The following is a 23,046-nucleotide window of genomic DNA, read 5'->3' as shown; positions in this document are numbered from 1 at the left end:
TTTCATAAGCATTCATATTTTTTGTAGCTACAGTTTAAGAACACTATTGTCCTTAAATGTATTCCTCCCCAACCCACAGCAAATAAAACTTACATTAATTTAGTATGAGTTTCTCAGAGCAGGCATAAAAAAAACCTTTTTAAAAGCAGAGTCAGCTTTAAATGCTCTTATATATACAACGTATATTTACACCAGAGACTTATGAATTCATAGTAAGTCAATATTACATTAAGAACACTACTGTGGATATAACACATAGCTCTATATAGCTTTCTGTAATAGCTAAACAAATACTAATTAATTCTATTTTACTCCATTTCTACTTTTTCAGCATTTTTCCAAATGCCTTAATGTATTTCAACTTTCTTGTGCTTAATGTGCTTTCTCGTGTTTCAACCTGAGAACCTGTGAATAAAGAGACAACAAAATTCCCCTGAAACTACAGAAATGGCACAACTTCCTTTAGTAGATTACATCCTCTCAAAAAAGGGTGCAAATCTACATCCTTGGATCCTTGGACATTCAAACGAACCTCAAAAGAAATAAACTTCATTTGAAATCCTGTCCCGGAGAAACTTTTGGCCAAGGCGCTTTGAGATCTATAGTCTCAAAATAGTGAATATCTGCACAGATTTATCACAAAGTCTCTCATGTCATCACACAAAGTGTTTTCAAAAGATCTGGTTGGCAACCCTTTTTCTTCCCCTCCTCACTGCAGCATTTTCTTATTTGTATGATGATAATTAGGAAATATTTTGTGGAGCGCCTACCTACAAAAAGCTGGCTGTTGAGTTGCAAACGAATATGTCCATCAGGTGGAGCACTTTGAGATCTCTGAGGAAGCTGATCTATTTGCAAGGAAGCCTCTTTGACATTTCGTTCAGCCTTCACATAATGCCACTGGTTGTCATTTAAGGAATTGCGTGATTGCACTATGACTTCGCTAGGTCCATTTCCCACGTCAAATGAAAAAGCCACTTCGTATGGAGCTAGAAAGAGGATAGCAGACATTTAAATTATTTCATAATTCATTGAGTCACAAAATAATTAATAGCAGAACAAGATACTTTAAGGTTTAGCCTACTGTTTCATGGAATAAGATTGACTGTTTTAGAGGAAGAGTTTACTGCAGACGCCTGCTGCTCATTCTTCACACTCACTGACAGCAAGAGCAATGATTTATGCACCACATAGAAACCAATCAGTTTGGAGACCCCTGGAGAGCATAGTAGTCAAGAAACAGTGAAATGTGCTAGCTTTGCAATTTTTCAGTTTGGATGAAATGCGTCTCTTGATTACATGTTAATTTATTGCTGTTGTTAACTATATTTAAATTATCACAACTGTAATCCAACCAGCATCTTCTACTGTCTATTCACTTTTTTTATTTATTCATATAGCCTGTACAAACATCAGAGAGAAGATTTTGATGTAGTTTATAAAATTATGATTTAAATTGAGTTTTTCTCTGAGCAACTTTCACATTACACAACTTCACAGTTTGCCTAGAAAATCACTGAATCTTTGCAGGTCAAAATAAAAAGATGAGGCATATGTCGGAACACCAAAGATCTGAAAATTGTGAATATTCTCTCTGAAAGTCTTTCTTTTATATATTGAAAGACAATCATGTATGAAAAAAAAAGTATTCTCTAGATAATGGATAGCCATAATTTTGTATTATTAAAGATTTAATTAAGGATTATAGAGAAGATTCCACAAATCCAAAAAAAAGTTTCCTATTGACATCATTGAATTCTGACAGAAAAGCAAAAAAATTAGGAATCAAGGGAATTAGATGAGCTTCAAACAACATTTTAAAGATTAATTAACTGAAGTGGAAAAAAATATTCCATGCAGTATTTTTTACTTTCTTTTCACTTTTAAAAAAGACATTAGACATTTTAAAACATTTAAATCCACTTTGGTCAACCTTCAGACTGAGTAATGTCACACATTTGCAATCCTTTAAGCCCTAAATCTTGTTGCTATAAAGTGTTTTTTTATAATAGTTGAACCTAAGACAGAAAAGTAAAATGGGAAATACATAAACCATTTCACTTACTAAATAAAGCATATTGTGCAGTCAATTTAAAAATGGAATGCCTTTTGTAATAAATGACCTCCTCTGCATAAAAATCAAGTTTTACATAATAATAAGAGATAATTGATATCTAAACACAGTTCCTCAGTAAAATAAATTAGCTTTAGGATAAATTTCTTTTCTTTAGAAAAAGCTGAGAACTCACTCTCTCTTATACAGGGGTAAAAAATAAAAAAAAAAACAACCAGAAAACAACCATACAGCAGGAGAACAAAAGCAACAGAAAATCCATGTGACTGGTTAAAAAGAATTTCTACTGAATGTTACCTTCTGCAAAGAGGTCTTTGTAATCTTCTGGATACTATTGGAGTTAAGCCTGAAAACACAAGTTCTGCTTAGAACTCAATGAATGGGCCTATTGAATAACGTATCACAGTGACAGATCTGATAAATAAAGTCACTGTTTAAATTTTAAAGGCAAGAAAATGCATAAAGATTTTGAAATAATGAATTATGTTAGTACCACTAAAAAATTCATATAATCTTGAAAAAAGGGAAGCAAGTCCCTGAAGTTCCACATATGAAGGCTGAAATAACAAGAATGGGTTCATGGTTATCCACTGTAGTGTCTGAAGACTAACCAGAATATGTCAGAGAAAGTGAAAGATACAATCACTTAACATTCTATAATATTATAAGAACAATACTCCAAATTTGAAAGAAAATTTGGTTTTATAAGAATCACCAAGAGAATATGCCACAGGCATGGAAGGATGATACTGGATTCTAAAATATATTATCTTGCAACAAAGGACATATGCACAGAGCACTTTGGTCATTTCTTAGGTAGCAAAAGAGAATGCATCCTGGACTTCTGGCACAAAAATATTTTTTGGGTCCTACATACATTGATGTCACTTAAAAACTATCCAAGCATTGCAAGAACTCTTGTAACCTTAATGCATTCAAACACAGGCAGAGGACAACTACAGAATGGCAAAGGGGAGTGGAAGTTGATGGTAGTCATGGAGAGTGGTCAGTGGCTAGCTGTGGCTAGAACAACTAACAGAAAGCACAGCTACAGAGAACCATCCAGAGTATTGAGTGTAAGCATCATGTGCAGAAGCAGAAAGTGATTACCAACTAATATGCTGCAGAAGGCAATATCCTAGCATTTTCCACAAAGGAGGCAGTTGAACTGCACTCATCCTGGACAGCAAGTTGCAAATTTGGGCAAAGGTCAGCTGTAGTTGCATATTGCACGGTTCTGAACTACTTCCAAAACAACTGCAGATGGCCAGCCAAATCAATACACCATTGTGTTTCCAACCCTACTTTAAATTTCTATTTAACTCTTTGGAAATAAACCTTCAGTGAGGATTTAATATAAAATACACAGACCTTTGGCTAGAGAATGTAACCTTTGGTCCTGAAGTGTTTAGCAGTGTGAACTTTTCAGTGTTGAATCAGCTTTGTAGCTTTCAACCTATATTTCTGCAGTAAATCAGTAAATCAGGAAGAAGTTCAACATGCAGTTATAACTTATTGCAAAACAAAAATAAGGGATCAAATATCTTCTTTGAGACAAGTATCTTCTTTTACTTACCCTCTCTTTTAAAATACAGTTAGGATGCACACACCATTTTTGCAATAGTGTTCTAGAATGTGTACACAGATGCACTACAGTGTCTATAACTTCATAAAACCAGCAGAACAGCTCTAAGTCTCACACTTCGTATTACATTTCTGGATCTGACTTTTTTGTTTGAAGCTAGACTTCAATGTCTAAAGAACACTACCCCATAAATAAAATAATTGGTTATAAAGTTTGAAAACAATCAATATATTACAAAAAAAATAGTTTTCCTAAGTACTGAATGTCAAATGTTAATGACGTGATAAAGTTTTAAACATTTTCTCACATCATCATCTTAAAGAGCAACATCTGACATTTACCTTATGGTTATTTATTATTACACAAATAAAAGATATTAATTTATTTGAAACTATTAGTAGTACATAAGTGTAGGTTGGCAATTTAATTCACATTTTTAGGGATGTGGAGTTATATAATGATGAAATATAAGTCATCTTATACCATATGAAACGCTCAAGTTAATTTTTTTTTTTTTGAGAAAAATACTCTTGATGGAAATATATATTGCTCACCTCTGATTGATATTTTCCACAATAAAAGCAGACAATTCTGGGTCCACTACAAACAATCCTCAACTTAATTTAGATTTGACATACAAAAAAGAGTGGGTCTGTCTACTCAACAAATTAGGGTGTTTATGGAGATGAAGAAATATCTCTATATTCTATACAATAATGAGAAAACTCTGCTTTTTTAGATGCTGAAATTATAGACCAATTCAGCCTTTTGCTTTCTCTCACACCTCCCTATTCATATAAAGTCATTTAAACCCCGTAAGTATGCAGTGGTTTTCATGCTTATGAATGAATGGGACAAGTGACATGAGTCTGTCTTCATATTATTATTCTGAAGAAAAACTTACAGTCTTCTAACAAATGTCTGAATAAATTCAATTCTCAGAACCATTCCTTTAGTGCTTCCATGATTTAACTGTTTATTTTGAAAATGGAAAATAATTTATCAGACAAGGCTATCATCACTGCTTCAGAGAGCCTCCCCTGAAGTGCTGATCCAGTACATTTTCTGTATTGCATGACACTGAGTTTACCTTTAAACTGTTCACAGAGATTTAACAGAAGGCAGTTCATACTGCCAAAAACCTGGCAAAAACAGTGTTGAAAACAGGGTAGTTTTCAAGTACAGCACTATAATATGAGATGATGAAACACAATTTCATTAAACACAAACCAATATTCTATAATGAAACTAACTATAGAAGGTGTTTCCCTGTTTGTTTCATTAACATAAGATGTTAACATGGACCAAAAAAAAAAAACCAAGAAAGCAGAGTATTTTATTTTTTAATAAAAAATAGTTAATGATTCTATAGCAATATTTTGCAAAACGACATATATATTTATTTGTACTCTTCTCTAGAAAATACTGGAGGCTGATAACAAAATCCATTTGGAAAAAAATGAGGAACTGTCTAATCCCAAGTAAAAATTGTTCTAATAGAACAATTTTAGACAACTCTCAGAGTCGCCAGCCAAGAAGAAGACTTTTCAATTAATGTGACATTTCAAATTAATTCAAAAGTCTAATGAAAAAATGCTTTATCCTTTCAAATACTCTCCTTTTCAATAATGAGCAATATAAGAATAATACATTGGGTCAACTAAGATAAAGGTTTCATTTTATGTTGGTCACCTTATGTCAGATTTAGTGGGATATTTAATTCTCTGTTATGCCACAAAAATTTATTGCTGCTTTTAAGTCTAACAATTTGTGTCTGCACAAACAAAATGAAAAAAAAATTGAAGAAAAAAAAAACAGAAAGAAAAAAGATGAAAATGTGTGACTTAAGATACTGTGGCACAAGAGGTCTGAGTCACACACGGCGATTGAGAGAGTCTTCCAGCAGCCACATAAAATGCCTGGTCTTAAAATTGGGAGGAAGAGAATTTGGTGGTAGAGATGCACTGAACACAAGAAGTAGAAACAGTCTTAGCAGTCAGGGGCTGATTGCTGTGCTCTTAAATTAAGAAATCCCCGGGGCAGAAAATTTCTTCAAATGGATACTTGTTTAGTCTCAGCGCTGTAATTTTTTCCAATAATGATAAAGATTTGGTAATAGCAGTAGAAGTAAAAAAGGTAGAGAATAGTTTTTAAATACTCCTCCTTTAAATTAAATGAAATCCAATTTTTATAATAACAACAACAACAACAACAAAACCATCAGTCATGTTACTTACACTGCAACTCTATCCTTATGAAGTCTTGAATTCCCAGGTTCTCTAAAAACACTCCTGAGGATGCAGTAGTTTTAAAGAAAAATGAGACATCTGCACTGAATTCTCCATGGAAGGTGGGGAAATGCAGGTAGGATGACTCTGTGTTGAAGGAAGCTGAATTCCAAAATGTTCCTGGTTAAGAGAATGAAAAGATGATATATACAGTGTTATCTAACATTTCTAGTGTAAGTTTTATAACTGATAAACAAAAGAAAATTCCCAGGTCTAAGAATGGGTTGCAGTGCTCAGAGAGTCTCACATCCACAGAAGCTTCCCTATTAGCTCATAACACAAAAAGGTATGCATTATTGGGAATGTAGAATAACGTTTCACCAAGAATAAGGTGCTTAGCTCAGGCAACAAAAAAAACAATTATTAGGAAACAAAATTAATTTCATCTCAGCTGGGAAGTCCAGTTATGGCCTGACGTATCCTTTCATGAAGTAAGCAAACATAGCAGCTATGAATGAAGTACTATACCTACATTAAAGTAGTATGGCTGAGGGAGCTGTTTAGCCTGGAGAAAAGGAGGCTCATGGGGACCTTGTTCTCTGCAACCGCCTGAAAGGAGGGTGAGGTGAGGCAGAGCCCATTGTCTTCTCCCAGGTTACAAGCGACAGGATGAGAGGAAATGGCCTCAAGTTTAGATTGAATATGACAAATATTCTTTTCACTGAAAGGGTTGTAAAGCATTGTAACAGACTTCCCAGAGTGGAGTCACAATGCATGAAAGTGTTTGAAAAACTTGTGGATATGGCACTTGAGGTCGTGGTTCAGTGGTGAACATGGAGGTGGTGCAAGGCTGACAGCTCAGACCTTTTATTTTAAAGGTCTCTTCTAACCTTTACAACTCTAGGATTAGTTAGTACAAGCAATAACTATGAGACTTATTAAATATATATTTTACATAACAAGGAAAAGAGACTTGTTATTGTTGTAGTCCAGTAAAATTTACCTGATATCTCAAAGAATGCAGGACAAATATCCTTGCAATTACTGTAGAAGAAATCAAGGAAGTAAATTGGAAAATTTAATAAATTAGCATAGATATTTTCCTGGTTTTATTTATTTTTTAGTAAGCATCCAGTCATGATTTGCAAGGTTTTTAAAATGCTGATGTAAAATCTCTAATATCACCTTCTTCTAATAAGGACAAAATCTTCATTTATGGTGTTCAACTAGAAGTACCTAGTTAAAATCTTTACAGATATATCAGTATTTCTTTATTAAGCTATATTGCTTTCTAAACAAAATGAGACATGTAATATTTTCTTATCTAATTGATCAAGCCTATTGAATATTCTCTTGATAATGTTGTGATCTCACTGTTATAGTTATGTAGAACTGTAATTCTTGCTCCAGCCATGTTCTGCTTTTAGGATGAGAAGGGGGAATTAAAAAAAAAAGATTTGAAAATTTCTTTCTTCCCTGCAAAATCAAACCTTATTATGCAGTGTATATGGAGGCCTAGTCCACGGCCAGTGAAGTAAAATTAAAGTCCATTCCCTCATTCCAGCAGAGTTTTTACCATTTTTGGAAGAGTTTGGAACCCAAGCCTAGAAAACCCTAGAAAAGCAGCATGGCAGGATTTTCACACATATTCTGGCAATTGCTCATTATGACTTTTGACACCCGGGAGTACTGCCAGCTATCACAAGTTAAAGCAGGCATCGGGATAACATTTACATGGTAAGGCAGCTGTGAACAGATGGCTCGGGCTGGGAGGGGAACATGTAGCTTTGCACCTCACTCTGCTGTGCTGCCTTATGGGCTTCTTGAAGTTGCCAACCTGTGAAAAGTGCCACCAGACAAAAGCAGCAGCCTTACATATTGGCATCAATTTTAAGCCCATGTTCCTCAACTGTGTCAGGTCATGGCTCCCACAGAGCAAACTTCACAACTGTTGTGACTAACAGCTGTGTATCACAGCTATTTAAAAATAATGGGCTGGCTGTTACCAGTAATTCAAACACAATAGGAAGTTTAATACTGTAATTTATACAAAATTGGTACAACATTGTCAGCAATTAGAAAGGAGGCAATAGGGGCAGTAACAGTCCAGTAAAGTAATGATACAATTAGTTTCAACGAAGCATTTGAATGATATTTGTAAATCAAAATGGAGTCCTTGGGAGAGGGCAGGGATAGGAAGTTTTATTTTTTCTCTCTTAATTTAGTGCCTTTTCTTGTCTAACCATTCTTTTTCTTAGCTCTGAAAACTGTGTAATTTATGAATGTAAAGATGCTCTATCAATCAAGCAGCCTAAATACAGGCTTAGGAAAAGTATATTACAAAGTATCTGATATTGTTGTAAATCAGGGTGGGAAAAGAATTTCTTAACTTTATGGGAGACTGTGAGCATCTGGCTCACAGTCTCCCATTTAGTTTTCTAGAACTGCCAAACACCATTTTGTTGGAAAATCAATACTATTTAGCATTTTATCTAATCTGTAAGACTGCAGTCTTCCTATGAGTAAAAAGAAGGAAAATCCTAATATAAATTATACATGAAGTTATTTTTTTTGAAAAATATACATATATTTTCGGCATATATCAACTAGCCTTACCAACTTGAAACTGTAAAACAAAAAAAAGGGACAATAATAACAAGACACATAAATTAGCCTTCTCAAAACAATTGTGCAATTGCAATTCATAGAGCTCTTCAAGTTCCTACTCAAAACTGAAATCTGTTCATCATTTGTGTCAATTCCTTGTCATATCTCTAATGGCTGCATCTTCATTCTGCCAGCAGGGACACAGAGTGTTGAGGCAAAGAAAATAAAGATCTTATGTTGCCAAACAGTATATTTTGTACTTTTTTTTTTTTAACTGTAAGTTCCACAGATAAAAGTCTAGAAGGGAAAACTGTGATAATCTAGTTCAATGTCTGATATAACACAGGCTATATAAATTCCCTGAATCAGTAATCAGAGTCTTGTCTGAAAAGGAGAGTTTAGTCTAGGAAAAATATTCAATTGATTGCATTAAAAATGTCAATTTATGGAAAATTTGCAAATGCTTTTACTGTCAGTTTGTGCATATGTATGTATTCACATACAATGTAGCTTCAAATCCCAAACATTAAATAAATCCTGATTTTATTTCCTGCTTTCAAGAACATAATTTGAAATTTCTTCCTCTGAAACTCTTTTTAAGTTTAACACATTACCTCAGATTATACCCAAATTCAGCAAAGGGATTTAAATGCTGTCACTAAAAAACAAACCTCAACTTCTTTAATGCTATCCTTTAACCTTACATTCTCTTCATATATGTAAAAGTGTAATCACAGACTTGTATTAAACCTCTTGATTATGCAGGAAGCTGCAAAGAGGACAAAACAATGTTGATTAGACTGAGGTTATGACAAATATGAATTAATAATAGTTGATATAAAGCTAAATAAGGGGGAAGAGTTGAACACATGGTTTACAAATACTTCTGCTATTGAAAGTAAAAGACATGTCCTGATTTCTCAGGGTACTGAAGAGAGATGAAACAGGCTTTTTTTGATAAATTAGAAATTTACTGTGCTGCCATAATGAAGGTATTGCAAGTGGTTGATACAGTTAGTCTCTGTTACATCCAAAGCTCACAATATTTCTTTTTTTATTTAAATGTCAAACAGAGAACTCACATTGAATGGATTATCTGCTTGCATTTACATGCTTGCACTGTCACTCTGCAGTTGAATTTACTTTCTTTTTATTCAGCCAAGTAAACAAGATCCCATCAAATACCTTATTAAAGTTTATTGGTGTCCTCACCAGTATTACCCTTATCTTTATTAATGTAAATTCCTGCTGAATGGTATATAATCTTTACAATGTATTATATTATCTATAAATATGCATTTATATTATTTTTTATTAAGATCTAAAGCAACAATTTTATTTTTGGCCCAAGAATTAGTCTTATGCTGACAGATTATAATCACCCATTTAATATACATAATTTTGGCACATTAGCTATATTTCAGTATTTTGGATTTATTTTTATGTCCTAACACTTACTGGATATTCATAGTCATAAATGAGAATATGTCTACTCAGCCCTTGTAATGAAAAGAACAAGAACAAAAACCACCCAACATAGAAGGGTGGGTATTTTTAATCTACTCCCACTAACTGATGCTATTGGAATTTATTCAACATCTAGCTTTTACTTCAATAATGACAAAAAAAATGAAGATAACTTTCTTTTTTCATGAAGACCATAGAATTTCTGTCTGTTAATGTACCAAAAACTTTGTTCATTCTCATATGCTTCAAAATCTTTCCTGTTGCTCTGCTCAGTTGATATTTGTTAGTGTTAATCTTAGCTTTCACTATAGTTAGATATATTTTTCAATCTGATACCTGCAGTCATACCATACAATTTATTAAACATATTGTAGAGCAGAAAAGGGATTATAGAAATGAATCAGTAATAAATCAGTACTTCATTTTGAAGGTGACAGAAAAGTGTGAGTGCTACCTTGGCATCTTATAGTAAGGTAACTTTAAAAAAATGCTGAAAAAAATCAATAACATCTGAATGTAATTTTTAGAAACTTCTATAAAATAAACTATATTGCATTTATTTTACTTTTGGATTTTGGGTTTTTTTTCTAATGGAAGGTTACCCTTTCCTGCCTTGCTCTGACCAATATGGTTTGATTTTCTTATAAGTAACATACTTCGTTGAAGAGATCAATCCTTAAAGCCTAAAATAAAGAAGCCAAGTACAGAAATGGAATGTTAAATAAAAAAAATGAAAACATTAATTTTCATAACAATAAAAAAAAGTGAAAAAAAAATGCAACAATAAAGAGCCATCTTCTGCTGAACTGCATTTTATACATGACTTTTCAGAAGCACCCAAATAAGTAAATCTAACTTGGAAACTTAGTCAGTGGAGTGCATGGTTTATCTCAATTCAATTCAACTAATTATTCATGGTTCTACTTTATTTTGCTGTAGGCATTAACATTTTCTTTTCCTCCCAAGTAACTGTCCCACAAGGAATAGATTATTGATGGAATAAGAATTTATGATCTTTTAAATTCAAGTAATTTAATGAAGTACTGAAGGTATTATAAATACCAGTAAACCTTCTCCTCCATGTTTCTACATGGTATGCTAGTCAGTTATCCTAAAAAACTAATGTCTGTCAGATAGAACAGAAACCTATTTAATAAAATATATCCCCTGTGAAATACAATTGTATAATTTAATTCTGGAGAGTGACAGAAGTAAAAATAGCAATGATCTCTTTGAAGAGTATTCAAATGACACTGTGAGTCCAGGAATATCTATTCTCCCTTGTTTGACAGCACTTCTGAAAAATGGGTATTTTCCACTTGACCTTTTTCTGCGTTCTTCATCTACCCAAAGGTAAACGTCATTAAATGTACATTTAATTACACCCTCATGGGTGTCAGCAAACTCAGGTTACGAAAAAAGTCTTAACACCAGTCTTCCTTCCTTCTGCAGCTTCAAATTGATGCTAGAAGCAGTGGCCTGGCAAGAGAGTTTAAACTTCATCAATTTTGTCTGGCGTGAAAATTAATATGCAGAACTCAGAAATTACTGCAAGTCATAGCTATTTACATTAACTGTAAAACTGAATATCAAAGAAAATGTTCATTATAAAATCCACTGCTGATACACAATGAGTAAAAGAAAATTTACTATGTCCTGTACTCAGTATTTATTATAACACATATTATATATGAGGAATTATATTAATATATTTCAATATAGTCTACATATTTTATATATATATATGCACATATATATATTTATATATTGTATATACATATAAATATATATATGTGTAATTTCCTGTGTAGGATAGATCACAGAATCAATTACATTGCAAAAGACTCCTGAGAATATCGAGTCCAACTGTTGACTGGTCACCACCTTGCCAACTAGACCATGGCACTGAGTGCCCCATCAAGTCTTCCCTTAAACACCTCCAGGGATGATGACTCCATAGCCTCCTTGAGCAACCCACTCCAATGCTTAATAACCCTTTCTATGAAAAAATTCCCCTGATGTACAACCTGAACATCTCCTGGTGCAGCTTGATACCGTGTCCTCTTCACCTGCCACTGGCTGCCAGGGAGAAGAGGCCAATCCCCACCTGGCTACACCCTCCTTTCAGGTGGCTGCAGGGAGTGATAAGGTCTCTCCTGAGCCTCCTTTTCTCTAGGCTAAACATCCCCAGCTTCCTCATCCTTTCCTCATGGGACTTACCCTCTACGCCCTTCATCAGCCTTACTGCCCTTCTCTGGACTTCATTATATATCATGCTATAAAATATTTATATGGCAATTTCCTAATATAGGTGATACATCATATATTATACATCATAAAAATATTAAATATATATATAACATGCCAAAATTATATAGTAACTTGTTTTGAGATATTTTATTATATACACTCATAGAATTTGTGGGTTTTTTAACACTTTGGGTTTATATCAAAATCCATGACACAATTATTTTCCTTCAGAAATTGTTTTGTTTTCTCAAATTTTAGTTCTTACCTCCTTAAATACATGTCTTCTCATACTGTCTTTATGATGTAAATGGCTGAGAAAAATTACATTATTGAACAATCCAAATCAATGTTCTTATTCCGAGGTTTTTGCTGTATAATGACCATGAACTGTTATATTCTGAAATCTTTTCACTGAGCTTGTTTCAGTTCAAAATTGCTTCTTTTTGAAGCCAAATGCTATAAAATTGTATGACATTACAAGAATATTTCTCTGACATTCAGACTGAATTCTTGTGCTTGTTGTCATGATGTTTCAGAATTCTCTATCACAGCTTGTCTAGAAATACTGTGATCATTCATCATCACTGTAAAATATTGCAGCAATTCAATCACCCAGACTAAGAAAATATCAAATGAAGACAGGGAGGTCAATGGGTGCCAAAACTGTCTGTATGTTTTAGAGATTACTCCAAGGAAGCTAGTTGACTTCCATGTTTTAAGATCTGTCACATCTGAGGTCAGGTTATGTAATTAATAATATTTGGGAAATTGGTGAGTAGTGGAATTCAAATTCTTCCCCCCGGTAATTAGAACTACACAAGCTGTATGCGTTTCTGTCTCATTGCTGTCTTTGTCACTGGCTTCATTGTCTGTGGCCACAGTGGAGGTCTGCTGTATCACAGGCTGAGTGAGCATGGCCAGCCAACTGAGGGAGGTGGTAACCCCACTCTATTTGACATTTGTAAGAGAACACCTGCATTGGCCTTCCAATTTCTTTTCCTCTAGCAAAGGAAAACATTAATAAACAGCAGCAAGCATTGTGGAGGCCACCGGAATGTTCAGGTCTGGAGCACTTGTCCTGCCCTTCAGGCAGGAGGAGCTGGGCTGCTTCAGCCACAGGAAGGAAAAGGTTTCCTGGGGAACCTGATAGCAGATTCCAAAACCTAAGGGGAAATCATCAAAGAGACTGATACAGGGTCTTTGCACTGGTGTAAGGGGTGAATATCAAAGACAGTGGTTATGGTGAAAGCACAGAGTTTCAGGCTTAATAAAGGCAAAAAGAAATTCTCACTGAGGACATCCAAACAATGGTAGAAGCTGCCCAGAGAAGCAGTGCAGGTTCCATCCTTGGGTGCTTCAAACACCAGCTTGACAAAGCACTGAGAGACCAGTGATCTCAACTCATGGCTAATCCTGCTATAAGCAGGAGACCTCTGTAGGTCCTATCACTCTGAATTAATACCGTAATACTATATCATAGTATTATGATATGTAGGACAAATGATCAGTTCACAATTAGATGTCAGACAAGCAAAGTGAAAGAACCCAATGGGATTTTTAAGTCTTATGAATTTTCATAAGAAAATTAGAATGCAGTGCTGAAACACACATCTGTTAACAAATCTTCCAGGCATGATTACTCTGACAAGACAGAGATGACACAAAAATAAATACATACTAATTCATATGTTTTTATCAATGTGCTTTACTGAGGGTGCTTAAAAGTATAAAGCAGTACATTACTGGTATTTCTCTTATTCATATAAACTGAAGAAATTTGAAAACCAAACATGACATCATATGATGAAGGAGGAAAATCACATAAAGAACAAAAATAATTCTAAATACTGTATCTATTATATTTAAATATAATAATTATTATAGATAACAGGTAAGTTCATGAAAACTCATAAGGTAATGTGATTTAAGAAAATTAACCTGAATATTGTAATAACTTACTCAACTGTATATCAAATATGGCCCATCCAACTCTTCAGCTGAGTTCTTTGGGTTTTTAATAGCATTTCTTCTCCTAATTCCTAATTTTTGATTACAAACAGCAGCAGACATAAAATTTTGTCTAATACATTACTATTGAACATAAGCCAAACATGTTTTCTTTTCCATTGAGTAGGGAAATTATTAAAAACAGAAGTATCATCACAAATTTTCAATAAGGTGTCATTTTGCACAAACATATTCTTCTGGTTATTACATATCTGTATTTAGAATGTAAGTCTAGTATCATTTTTAAATTTCTAAAATTTAAATTCTTACACGTAGTGGAAAATTTGCATGTAGATATTGCACACACTGAATTATTCTCCTACAGTATCATTTTCCTAGATGTATAAAAATTCAGAGGAGATAACATGTGCAATGTTTTGTGATGGATGCATACATAGCTAGTGAATGTATGTCCCCAAGACATGGTAACCATCTACCAATTCCCCCTCATGTAACAATTTATTCATAATTTAATTCCAGTTGGGTAAACCAAAATATCTGTTTAAAAACTATTATAACACTTTTTGTTCTCACTGTTGACGTGTATAGTGAAAAATAAATTTTTATAACTTCAACGGTTTGCACTGGATGGTGGCGGGTTTTTTTCTAATTCCATAAAGAACTGGATGAGATTTTTAGAGAATTCTATCTTACGTTTGTAACAAATAACATTTCAAAGGTATTGCAGAACAAATGCATCACTGTTTAGCAAAACTCTTTATTAGTTACTTACTATCACCACGACAAAGCAAAGGCCCCAGTTTGTAAGCAGCTTCTGAGTTTGGTCTGTCAGTATCTGTGATCACAATCTCAGTTACTGGTAGGTGGTCCTTGTAGGAGAGGAAGCCAGTATCATTTGTCCTGAAAAGATAAAATGAAAGCCACATCTCTCCTAAATGTTTCCAATAAATATTTCATTATCATTGACACCCTCCCGAGAAAAAGGAAAGAAACTTAAAAAAACTGAAAAAGGCTGCCTAAATATGTATGTGTGTATAATGTGTTTGTTCATGTGTGATACAAAAAACTGTATATAGAAACATATGCTTTGGAGTTGACATTGGGCTCATTTGACAGGACTAAAAGAATTTCATTGGAAGTAGGTAGTCTTATGGTTGTGACCATAAAACAAGTGTGAGAAAAGTCCTCTTGAATAAATGGGCACCTCACTAGCTGCCTAAGACAATGAATTTGCTCAAGTCAAATTTGAAAACGAGTTTTATGTTGCTGAAGACATACTGTATCTGTAATTTATTCCATCATCAATCTGGAATATTTAATGGCTTAATATAACTTTCAAGTAAGTCTAATTTTTTTTTCCAACCTTGACAAAAGTTAAAAAAAATCAAATAGAAAAGTATAAAGTCATGCTGACTACAGGAAAAACAGTATATGCTACAAATATGAAACTTGCAGAAAAGAAAATATGCAACTTTGCACTCTGAACACACATCTAGTACTTGTAATATTAGACCTAGTTTTTAAAATCTTTGTTGACTTAGTGCCGGAAATGAATTTTTAAATTTCATAAGCATCAGTTTTGGCCCTAAAATTCCTTTCCCTAAATCCATGGAAATGCTCAGTTACTCAGGTCTAGTCTGGAAAATTCAATCTGTCCATTCAGTCCATTCATGGTTGAATCTCCCCTTTAAGGGCAAAGCAAATAGTTCAGAATAAACAGCAAAAACTCCTCATGCTGAATAAAATTATTGACTTTCTCCTCCCCTCCCCTCTTCCTTTCCTATCATCATCATCATCATCATCAACATCATCATCATCATCATCATCATCATCATCATCATCCTTCTTCTGCATAAAATTTCTGTTTATCTGTTTTGGAGCACAGTGCAAACAAATGGACATTTTTTTAGCAAACTATTGTGCTTAACTGAGGAATGCAAAACATGGGGTTTTTTAAATGTTAATTTTTCATGAAGTGAGATATTGCAGGTTCCTAATTTAGAACTAAAAGAAAATCCCTCAAAACATCAGAATTGTTTCCTCCAGTAAAATGATGCTGTAAACAAAAGGAACCTGAATATAAATTAACTTCTGTGGAGAGGATTTCCAATTTTTAAATTTTTAGGACCAGATTTAAAAAAAAAATAAAATTCTGTTCTTGAGTTCTACAGGCTTAAAGCTTTTGATTAGACAAATAAGGAGTTTAGAGTTAAATCTATGTCCAACGCATGAAATAGATTGATTTCACTATAAAAGCAGACTGTCAAAACCTATGTTTCAAAACCATGGTGTTCTCTGTGCTTAAAATGTATCTCAAACAAGCAGAGCTTCTGCCTACTTTTTCCACCAGTGAACAGTATCTAGTCAACTGATGCAAAACAGTTGTCTCTAGGAAACCAAATACAACATTAATCACAAGTACCAAAATTAGTGTACATATAACCCCTGTAACACTGGAGTCACTGGGAAGAATCTCTACTTATAAGTGTCAAAAATGGATACAAACAGAAATACAAACCCAGAGTCATCTTACTTTCAATTTAATACACTCATAAACATCTAAGCAACTTACTGGAAGTGGACATACATGTGAAGACATGCACATAAGCCTCACATCTATTGTATTTACAAATATATTGCCATTAAAAATTAATGTATATATGTGAGCATGGATTGAATGCATGACAAAACTGAGCAATAATATTTTACATGTCTGAGAAATGGTGCTAATTTTTTCTCAAAATGCATTCACCTTTATAATAACATTATAACAACACCTTATTTTTGTGTTAGAAATTATAATCTTAATAACACCTTATTTTTGTGTTAGAAATTAGTATTATTTTTATTTTCATACAGCATAATAATAGGGAAATTCTTAGTGATATATGTGTTTCTTTAATCTCTTTTTTGGAATAAAGGTCACAGATATCACCCTGTGAATTTTACTGCAATAGGAAATTCTTTTCTCCAGAAATCTTTGAAGCTTGTGAAGAATTGTTCTTTGATTAACTCTTTCTTGTACTTTCCTTTCTGTCTGTTGAATTCCCTGCTCATGTTGAGGGAACAAGCATTTTCCAACCCAACTTAGTAGTTGCTCCTTTAAAGGAAGGGTGGCCCTTCAGAAGAAAAAAATTATGCATTGCTTGATTTTGCATACATCAAGTTGTTTCTAAGTTCCTAATCTTCTTTACATTTTCCCACTTTCAAAAAAAAAAGATGTTGATGCATTTTTTAAAATGCATATATTAAAGTACTCACTGAACTTTATTTATTTAAGTAAATGAACTTCATAATTTTAAGACCATAAAAGTTTCTTTAACAGAAGAGCTTTCATTTGAAAAGTCCCTCCACATTATCAAATCCTGTGCTGCATTGGAGCTATTGTTGAGAAAGTTGTATCTGATCCTACTAAATGAAAAGTAAGGTTCAGATCTGACATAGTAACAAGAAGTCATTTATTATATTATTTATTTGAAAGTTATTGTAAATGACACCAGAGAATTTTAGGCACAAACAGAAGATTTACATCCTAGAAATCCATTTATTCTCTTTGAATAGGACTCCATATGACTGCTTTGCTTCATTGATAGCAAGAGTTATTAATTTTCTTTATCTATGTTGTAGATGAAAAAGATAAAGGATGTAAAAAGTCTAAACCTCAAAGTGTAATTATAAATTATGCTAAGAATTAACTTTTTTAACAGAATGTTTTAAGTTTAATTATGTTCAGTAATCTAAAACTAACTTAAGTTATGCTAAAGAATTATTGTCTTAATTTATTACATGCAATAATACTAAAGACTAGAAAGTATCTGTAAAATTAAATCTTCCCCAAAATTTACAGTGAAAGAATTAGCAATAATACTTAATATGTATAGCAATAACTTTGTGAAAAATTATGTTCTATAGCAAAGAATCAGATGACACTATGGCAACTTAGATTTCCAACTGCCTTGGTGTTATAAATGTGCTAAGGCCTGTATATTTTCTTTATTTACTTTTAACAAAAAAAATATTGTGAATAATGAACAGTAAAAAGTCACCATTCATCCCTGTCCGCATCACAGTTGCAGTAATGCTGGGAATCAATGCAGCTTCCCTCCAGTCCACAAGCACATTTTTGTACAGCAGGCAAGGAACCTCCCCAGTAAGTATGAGTTTCATTGGTTCTTCCAATCCACCAGCTCAGTGGCATTCCATCTAAAAAGGTTAGAGAAAATCAATGCCCAGTCTTGTCTCCTACTTCTCTCAGCTTTCCCATCCAAATAGTTTTCCAAAAGTTTAAGAAGACAAAAAAAAACTGCTCAAATCCAACACCTTTAAATGACCAGGAAAAAATAAATTTCCACCTTTACTTGATAAGTAATTTTTCATTTTAATACTTCATTATCACATACCAAGTGATTGTCACAGATTTTTGCTTGCATTAGTAGAAAAGGGAACTCACAGTACCTAGTTCAGCCAGCCGTGATATTAGAATAATTTATCTTAGGCAGTCAATTTATATAATTCATTTTAAAATGGTCCATGAAAGTGGAGACATAATCATCCTAAAAATCAGGATAGTTTATATTCCCCAGTAAAGATCAATTTCAGATGTTGGAACCACCAGAAATAGAATAAGGGAAGTCACACAAACGGCCTCATCCCACTACCAAGAGTACTACAGAGCACTACTACCAATATCTGTGATGAGCTTTGAGTAGCTGAGTAGTGGTGTTAATCAGAAACACCCAAAGACAGCTGTTTGGTCATGGACAGCAGATTCAGAATTTAGATACTCAGAGACAACAGAAATCATGTTAATGGTGATCCCATAAGTAAATTGGTGTATCTGACGAGGAGAAGTGAAGTTGTCCAGGACTATCACATCTCTCGGTGGTGCATCAAGTCAGCATTGTTTGTAGTAAAATGATTAAATTTAGTTTCTTTAATGAAAGTACTTTAATGAAAGTACAGTACTGCAGAATAAGCTTAAAGATATTGCCAAGCAAGTATAGCAACAGAAGAAATATCTGCAGAACACATGATAGCTAAATGATATGAAGCAAAAAGATAAACCATCTCAAATGAGATGGAAGAAGGGTGATGCATGCATGAAAGTCAAGGCATGAGAAGCAATCAAGTACTGTTAAACTACAGAATTTCTTATAGATGCTTTTTTTTTTTTGCTTCTGTTGGAGCTCCATTTTCAGCACCCGGCTCCCATGAAGAAGCTGGAATTTATTCTAGTCTCAACTTTGCTTACAAGCACCACTGCTTATTAAACCTCACTGTTAGATAAGACCTCTGTTACACTGACAATCTTTCAGATCGTGAACATATTGACTGCATTCATTACCACACAACTGTCAGCCCAGCAGGCCAAAAAACAGTATGAGCAGTTTTTCGAAAAGTCAAGCTTGCATAATGGCATCAATGTCCAATATCAGTGTTTGCGTTTGCAAACCATCACAGGAGGAAGAAAACCCAGAGACCGTGTATAAATAATTTATCAGACAACACTTTAAAAAGGTTCTAGCAACTAAGATTGTAAAAAGCAGAATATTTCTGCTGCTTTAACAGCATGCCTTAGGTTTATACTGTAGTCATGAATTAGCATTCCCAACGTTTCACTGGGGACATTGAAGTATGTTTAAAAGCTGGTCTCAGTTATTTGTTCATACAGCAGAGTGAGGAGAGAGTATTTACTGAAATGCTGCAAGTTCATACTGATTAGCACAGATTTTTTTTACTGCCTTGGCACAAAGTACTGCCTGGGCAAAATAAAACCATTAATTAAAGTGGTTAGAGATTTCTTCGTAATGATCACATAAATGTATTAAGCAATGGCTTCTTTAATGAGATCATTTGCAAATGCTATCCAGGTTGATAGAATACAATGCATTCCTAAAATACAGTCAGTTTAAAATTACTAGGTGGATTGTATGCTCCAAAAAATATATTATGTAACCATCATCAAATTTTCTATTTCTCAGGCATACCTAGTGAAGATTGTAAACAGTAGAAATGAGAGTGATTAAACTCTGTTTAAAAAAAGAATTATTTTAGAAAATTTGTAGAGGTCTCATATCAGTCTCTTTCACATCTATTTATTCTTAGCATTCAAAACTAAACTTTAAATTACTTACCATATCTGATTGCACACTTCTAAAACATTTATTTTAACACATTTATATGCATATTATAAACATGCAGCTATATGCAATATAAACAGCATAACAACATAGATAGTGAATTATTTTACCACATTTACATGCAGTCTCCCTGGACAAAAAAAAAAAAAAAGTCTTTATACTTTCTGCTTGAGGCAAACCAGGCTTGTGAACATCTAAACATAGCTTTAATTTGGAGCCCACAGCAAAAAGAAGGCTCATCAGGACACCTTAAGCAGCAGGTTCACTTTTTTTGCTGTGGAGGTGTTTTCAAACAGATATTCTTCCAAGAGCAAACACCAGCCTAAGAAGTCCAGAGATACCCATGCCATAATTAGTGAGAAATAATGTATAAGGAAAGAGCTTAGACCTAGAACCAGAGAGGGTTTCACGCAGAGGCATTCTCTCTGCTTAGTAGGAAAGAATGTCAACTAATAAAATTTTAACATTTTAAGAGTTTCTGGTGCACAAGCCAAAAAATTTCATTAAGTTTTTCAAAAGAAAGTAAACAATGAAGATTTTACCTCCACATTATTTGGAGCACTTAGATGTTCAGAGTAAGGTCTTTTAACACCAGCTCTGTGTCAATAAAGTTAAAATTTAAATAGACTACATAACTTCGCTTTATTTTAAGTAGATAAGATCTTCCGTTATTTCTTAAGGCAATTATAATTTTGTCAATAATCCACATTTTAACTACTGAGCTTTCTAAGAATGTTTATATTGGATAGTGGAAATTCAATGTTATTGATGCGTTTTGTCAAATACTCACAATATGCACATTAAGTGCACACATTAGCTTCTGCTGGTATCTACACACTAATTTGTGCTCATTTAAGAAAATATTTCCTCAGTAATAGTTTAATTCCTTATTTAAAATTAAAAATTCTTGGAAGACTAAACAAGAGGGGATCTTAATAACAATCTCTGTTAATTTAAAAGTCTTATGAGAGAAATTAACTTGTGAATTTAATTCTCTGAAAGAAAATCATTATAAATCGACATTTGCATTTTCCTGGTTCAAATATCTCTTGGCAATTCACAGAAATCTGAGAACTCCATATTTGAAGTAGTTCAAACTCCATAGTAGCAAAAAGCCATAGTCTTGTTAGAAATAAATAACTTTAGTAGCTAGCAAAATAAAAGCATGATGCAACATAATTAGGTTTGTCTGCTTTACTTACCTGACTTATCTAAAAGCCTTGACTTTTTGCAGTAGTAAGCAAGCTCCTGTTCACAGTGATCTGCAAGGTTTATTGTAGCCTGAAGATGGTCTAGGCTGGCAGAATACTTGAAAAACACAGTGTGTGGGTTCTCTCGATTAGCACTTTTAACTCTGGTTAGGTTGGTGCTGTTATGCTGTATAATTGTCCACGTTGCATCTTTCACAACACATGTAAAAAGTAATAAAGAATCAGAGCATTGTGCAAGTTAGTAAGGCAAAGAGCATGCATGACGAAATCTGCCAAACTTCAGGATAACTTCTTTGATCACAGAAAGCCCTTTGGAGCCCATGAAACAGACATAAATCATTGAGCAAAAATGAAAACAATTATTCATAGGTAGATCACTGTGCCATGACTGTAACAGATATTCAGCTAGTTAGGATTATTCAATACAGAAAGAATATGTGATGACCCCCAAATATTTGTATCAGAAATAAAATATTGTTTACTCGGTAAATTGCAATGAAAGATTAGAAGAAAAAAACCACTTTCCCAAGCTTAAATACTGCATAAAATAACACTAACTCTATCCTAGAATCTACCTACATTAAATGCATCCTTATAGCTTGAATTAATTTATTCAGTAGGAGAAAATGGCCTACAGGCCTTTTCTTTAATACATAGAAGCAGAAGTTTCTTGCATATACTGCGTTTACTGTAAAACTAAGATTACATGAAGGTGAATTATTACTGCCACCTAAAATTAAATATAGTAATCATGGTGAAGGCTCATATCATTCTTCTGTTTCGTATTTTTGCCAAGATCCTTCGCCTGTGAATAGGTTAAAAATGAGCTTATTCTGTTTCAACTCCCACTTTCAAAACCTGTAACTCTCACTCTCCTGACCAAAACCCCTTTCAAGGTAGGGGTGAGAAGGCTTCAGTTAAAGCCCATCTGGGACAGTCAAGTTTAGATTCATGGTCACTGTATTCTTGCATATTTATGGCCAGCTAATTAAAAAAAAAAAAAAAGAGAAATATTTTTTCCTAAATTTTCGTATTGACATAGTATTTCAGACATTCTAATAATAGTATTCTAACTACTAGACCTGTATTTTATATCATCAGGTGCCTATAGGCCACACAGGGCAGATCATATAAAATTATCCATGAAGAGGAAAGAATGATGGTCACTTAGAGATAAGTAATAGTCAGGAAATCTAAATGAAATATTTTGCATCTAATCATAAAATTTTATCAAGGATGTAATTAGACTGTCAAAAACCAGATAGCTAGAAAAAACAAATTTAAATTTTGGTTCCTTTGTGTGTTTTGGGTACTGTTTTCTATGTTTGTGGGGTTTTTTGGTATACAGATACACATACAGACACAAATACATCTAAACATTACACTGAACATAAAAATGAAGACAAGGATTTTGGATATTCAACTCATTGTCACACTCACAAAATTACACAAAAAAGAAACACAGCTAACAGCAAAGTTTGTAGCATTTTAATTGACAGTGTGGACTGTAGGCTTT

At 33.5% G+C, this 23,046-nt stretch overlaps 1 protein-coding gene across 1 annotated transcript in view; it reads right to left on the bottom strand.

The window, feature by feature from the left end:
- The window catches only part of CNTNAP4 (contactin associated protein family member 4), a 203,749-nt gene that overhangs the window by 21,651 nt on the left and 159,052 nt on the right, over positions 1 to 23,046 (bottom strand). The window contains exons 13-17 of the mRNA XM_066568726.1: positions 21,522 to 21,719; positions 18,226 to 18,382; positions 14,952 to 15,079; positions 5,897 to 6,067; positions 771 to 989 (exon numbers count right to left, since the gene is read on the bottom strand). Coding sequence (XP_066424823.1) covers positions 771 to 989; positions 5,897 to 6,067; positions 14,952 to 15,079; positions 18,226 to 18,382; positions 21,522 to 21,719 — 873 coding nt within the window. The remainder of the gene's footprint in view (positions 1 to 770; positions 990 to 5,896; positions 6,068 to 14,951; positions 15,080 to 18,225; positions 18,383 to 21,521; positions 21,720 to 23,046) is intronic.

Source organism: Molothrus aeneus, chromosome Z (assembly GCF_037042795.1).
Source record: "Molothrus aeneus isolate 106 chromosome Z, BPBGC_Maene_1.0, whole genome shotgun sequence".
Classification (NCBI taxonomy): domain Eukaryota; kingdom Metazoa; phylum Chordata; class Aves; order Passeriformes; family Icteridae; genus Molothrus; species Molothrus aeneus.
This window is presented reverse-complemented; position numbering and strand designations above follow the sequence as displayed.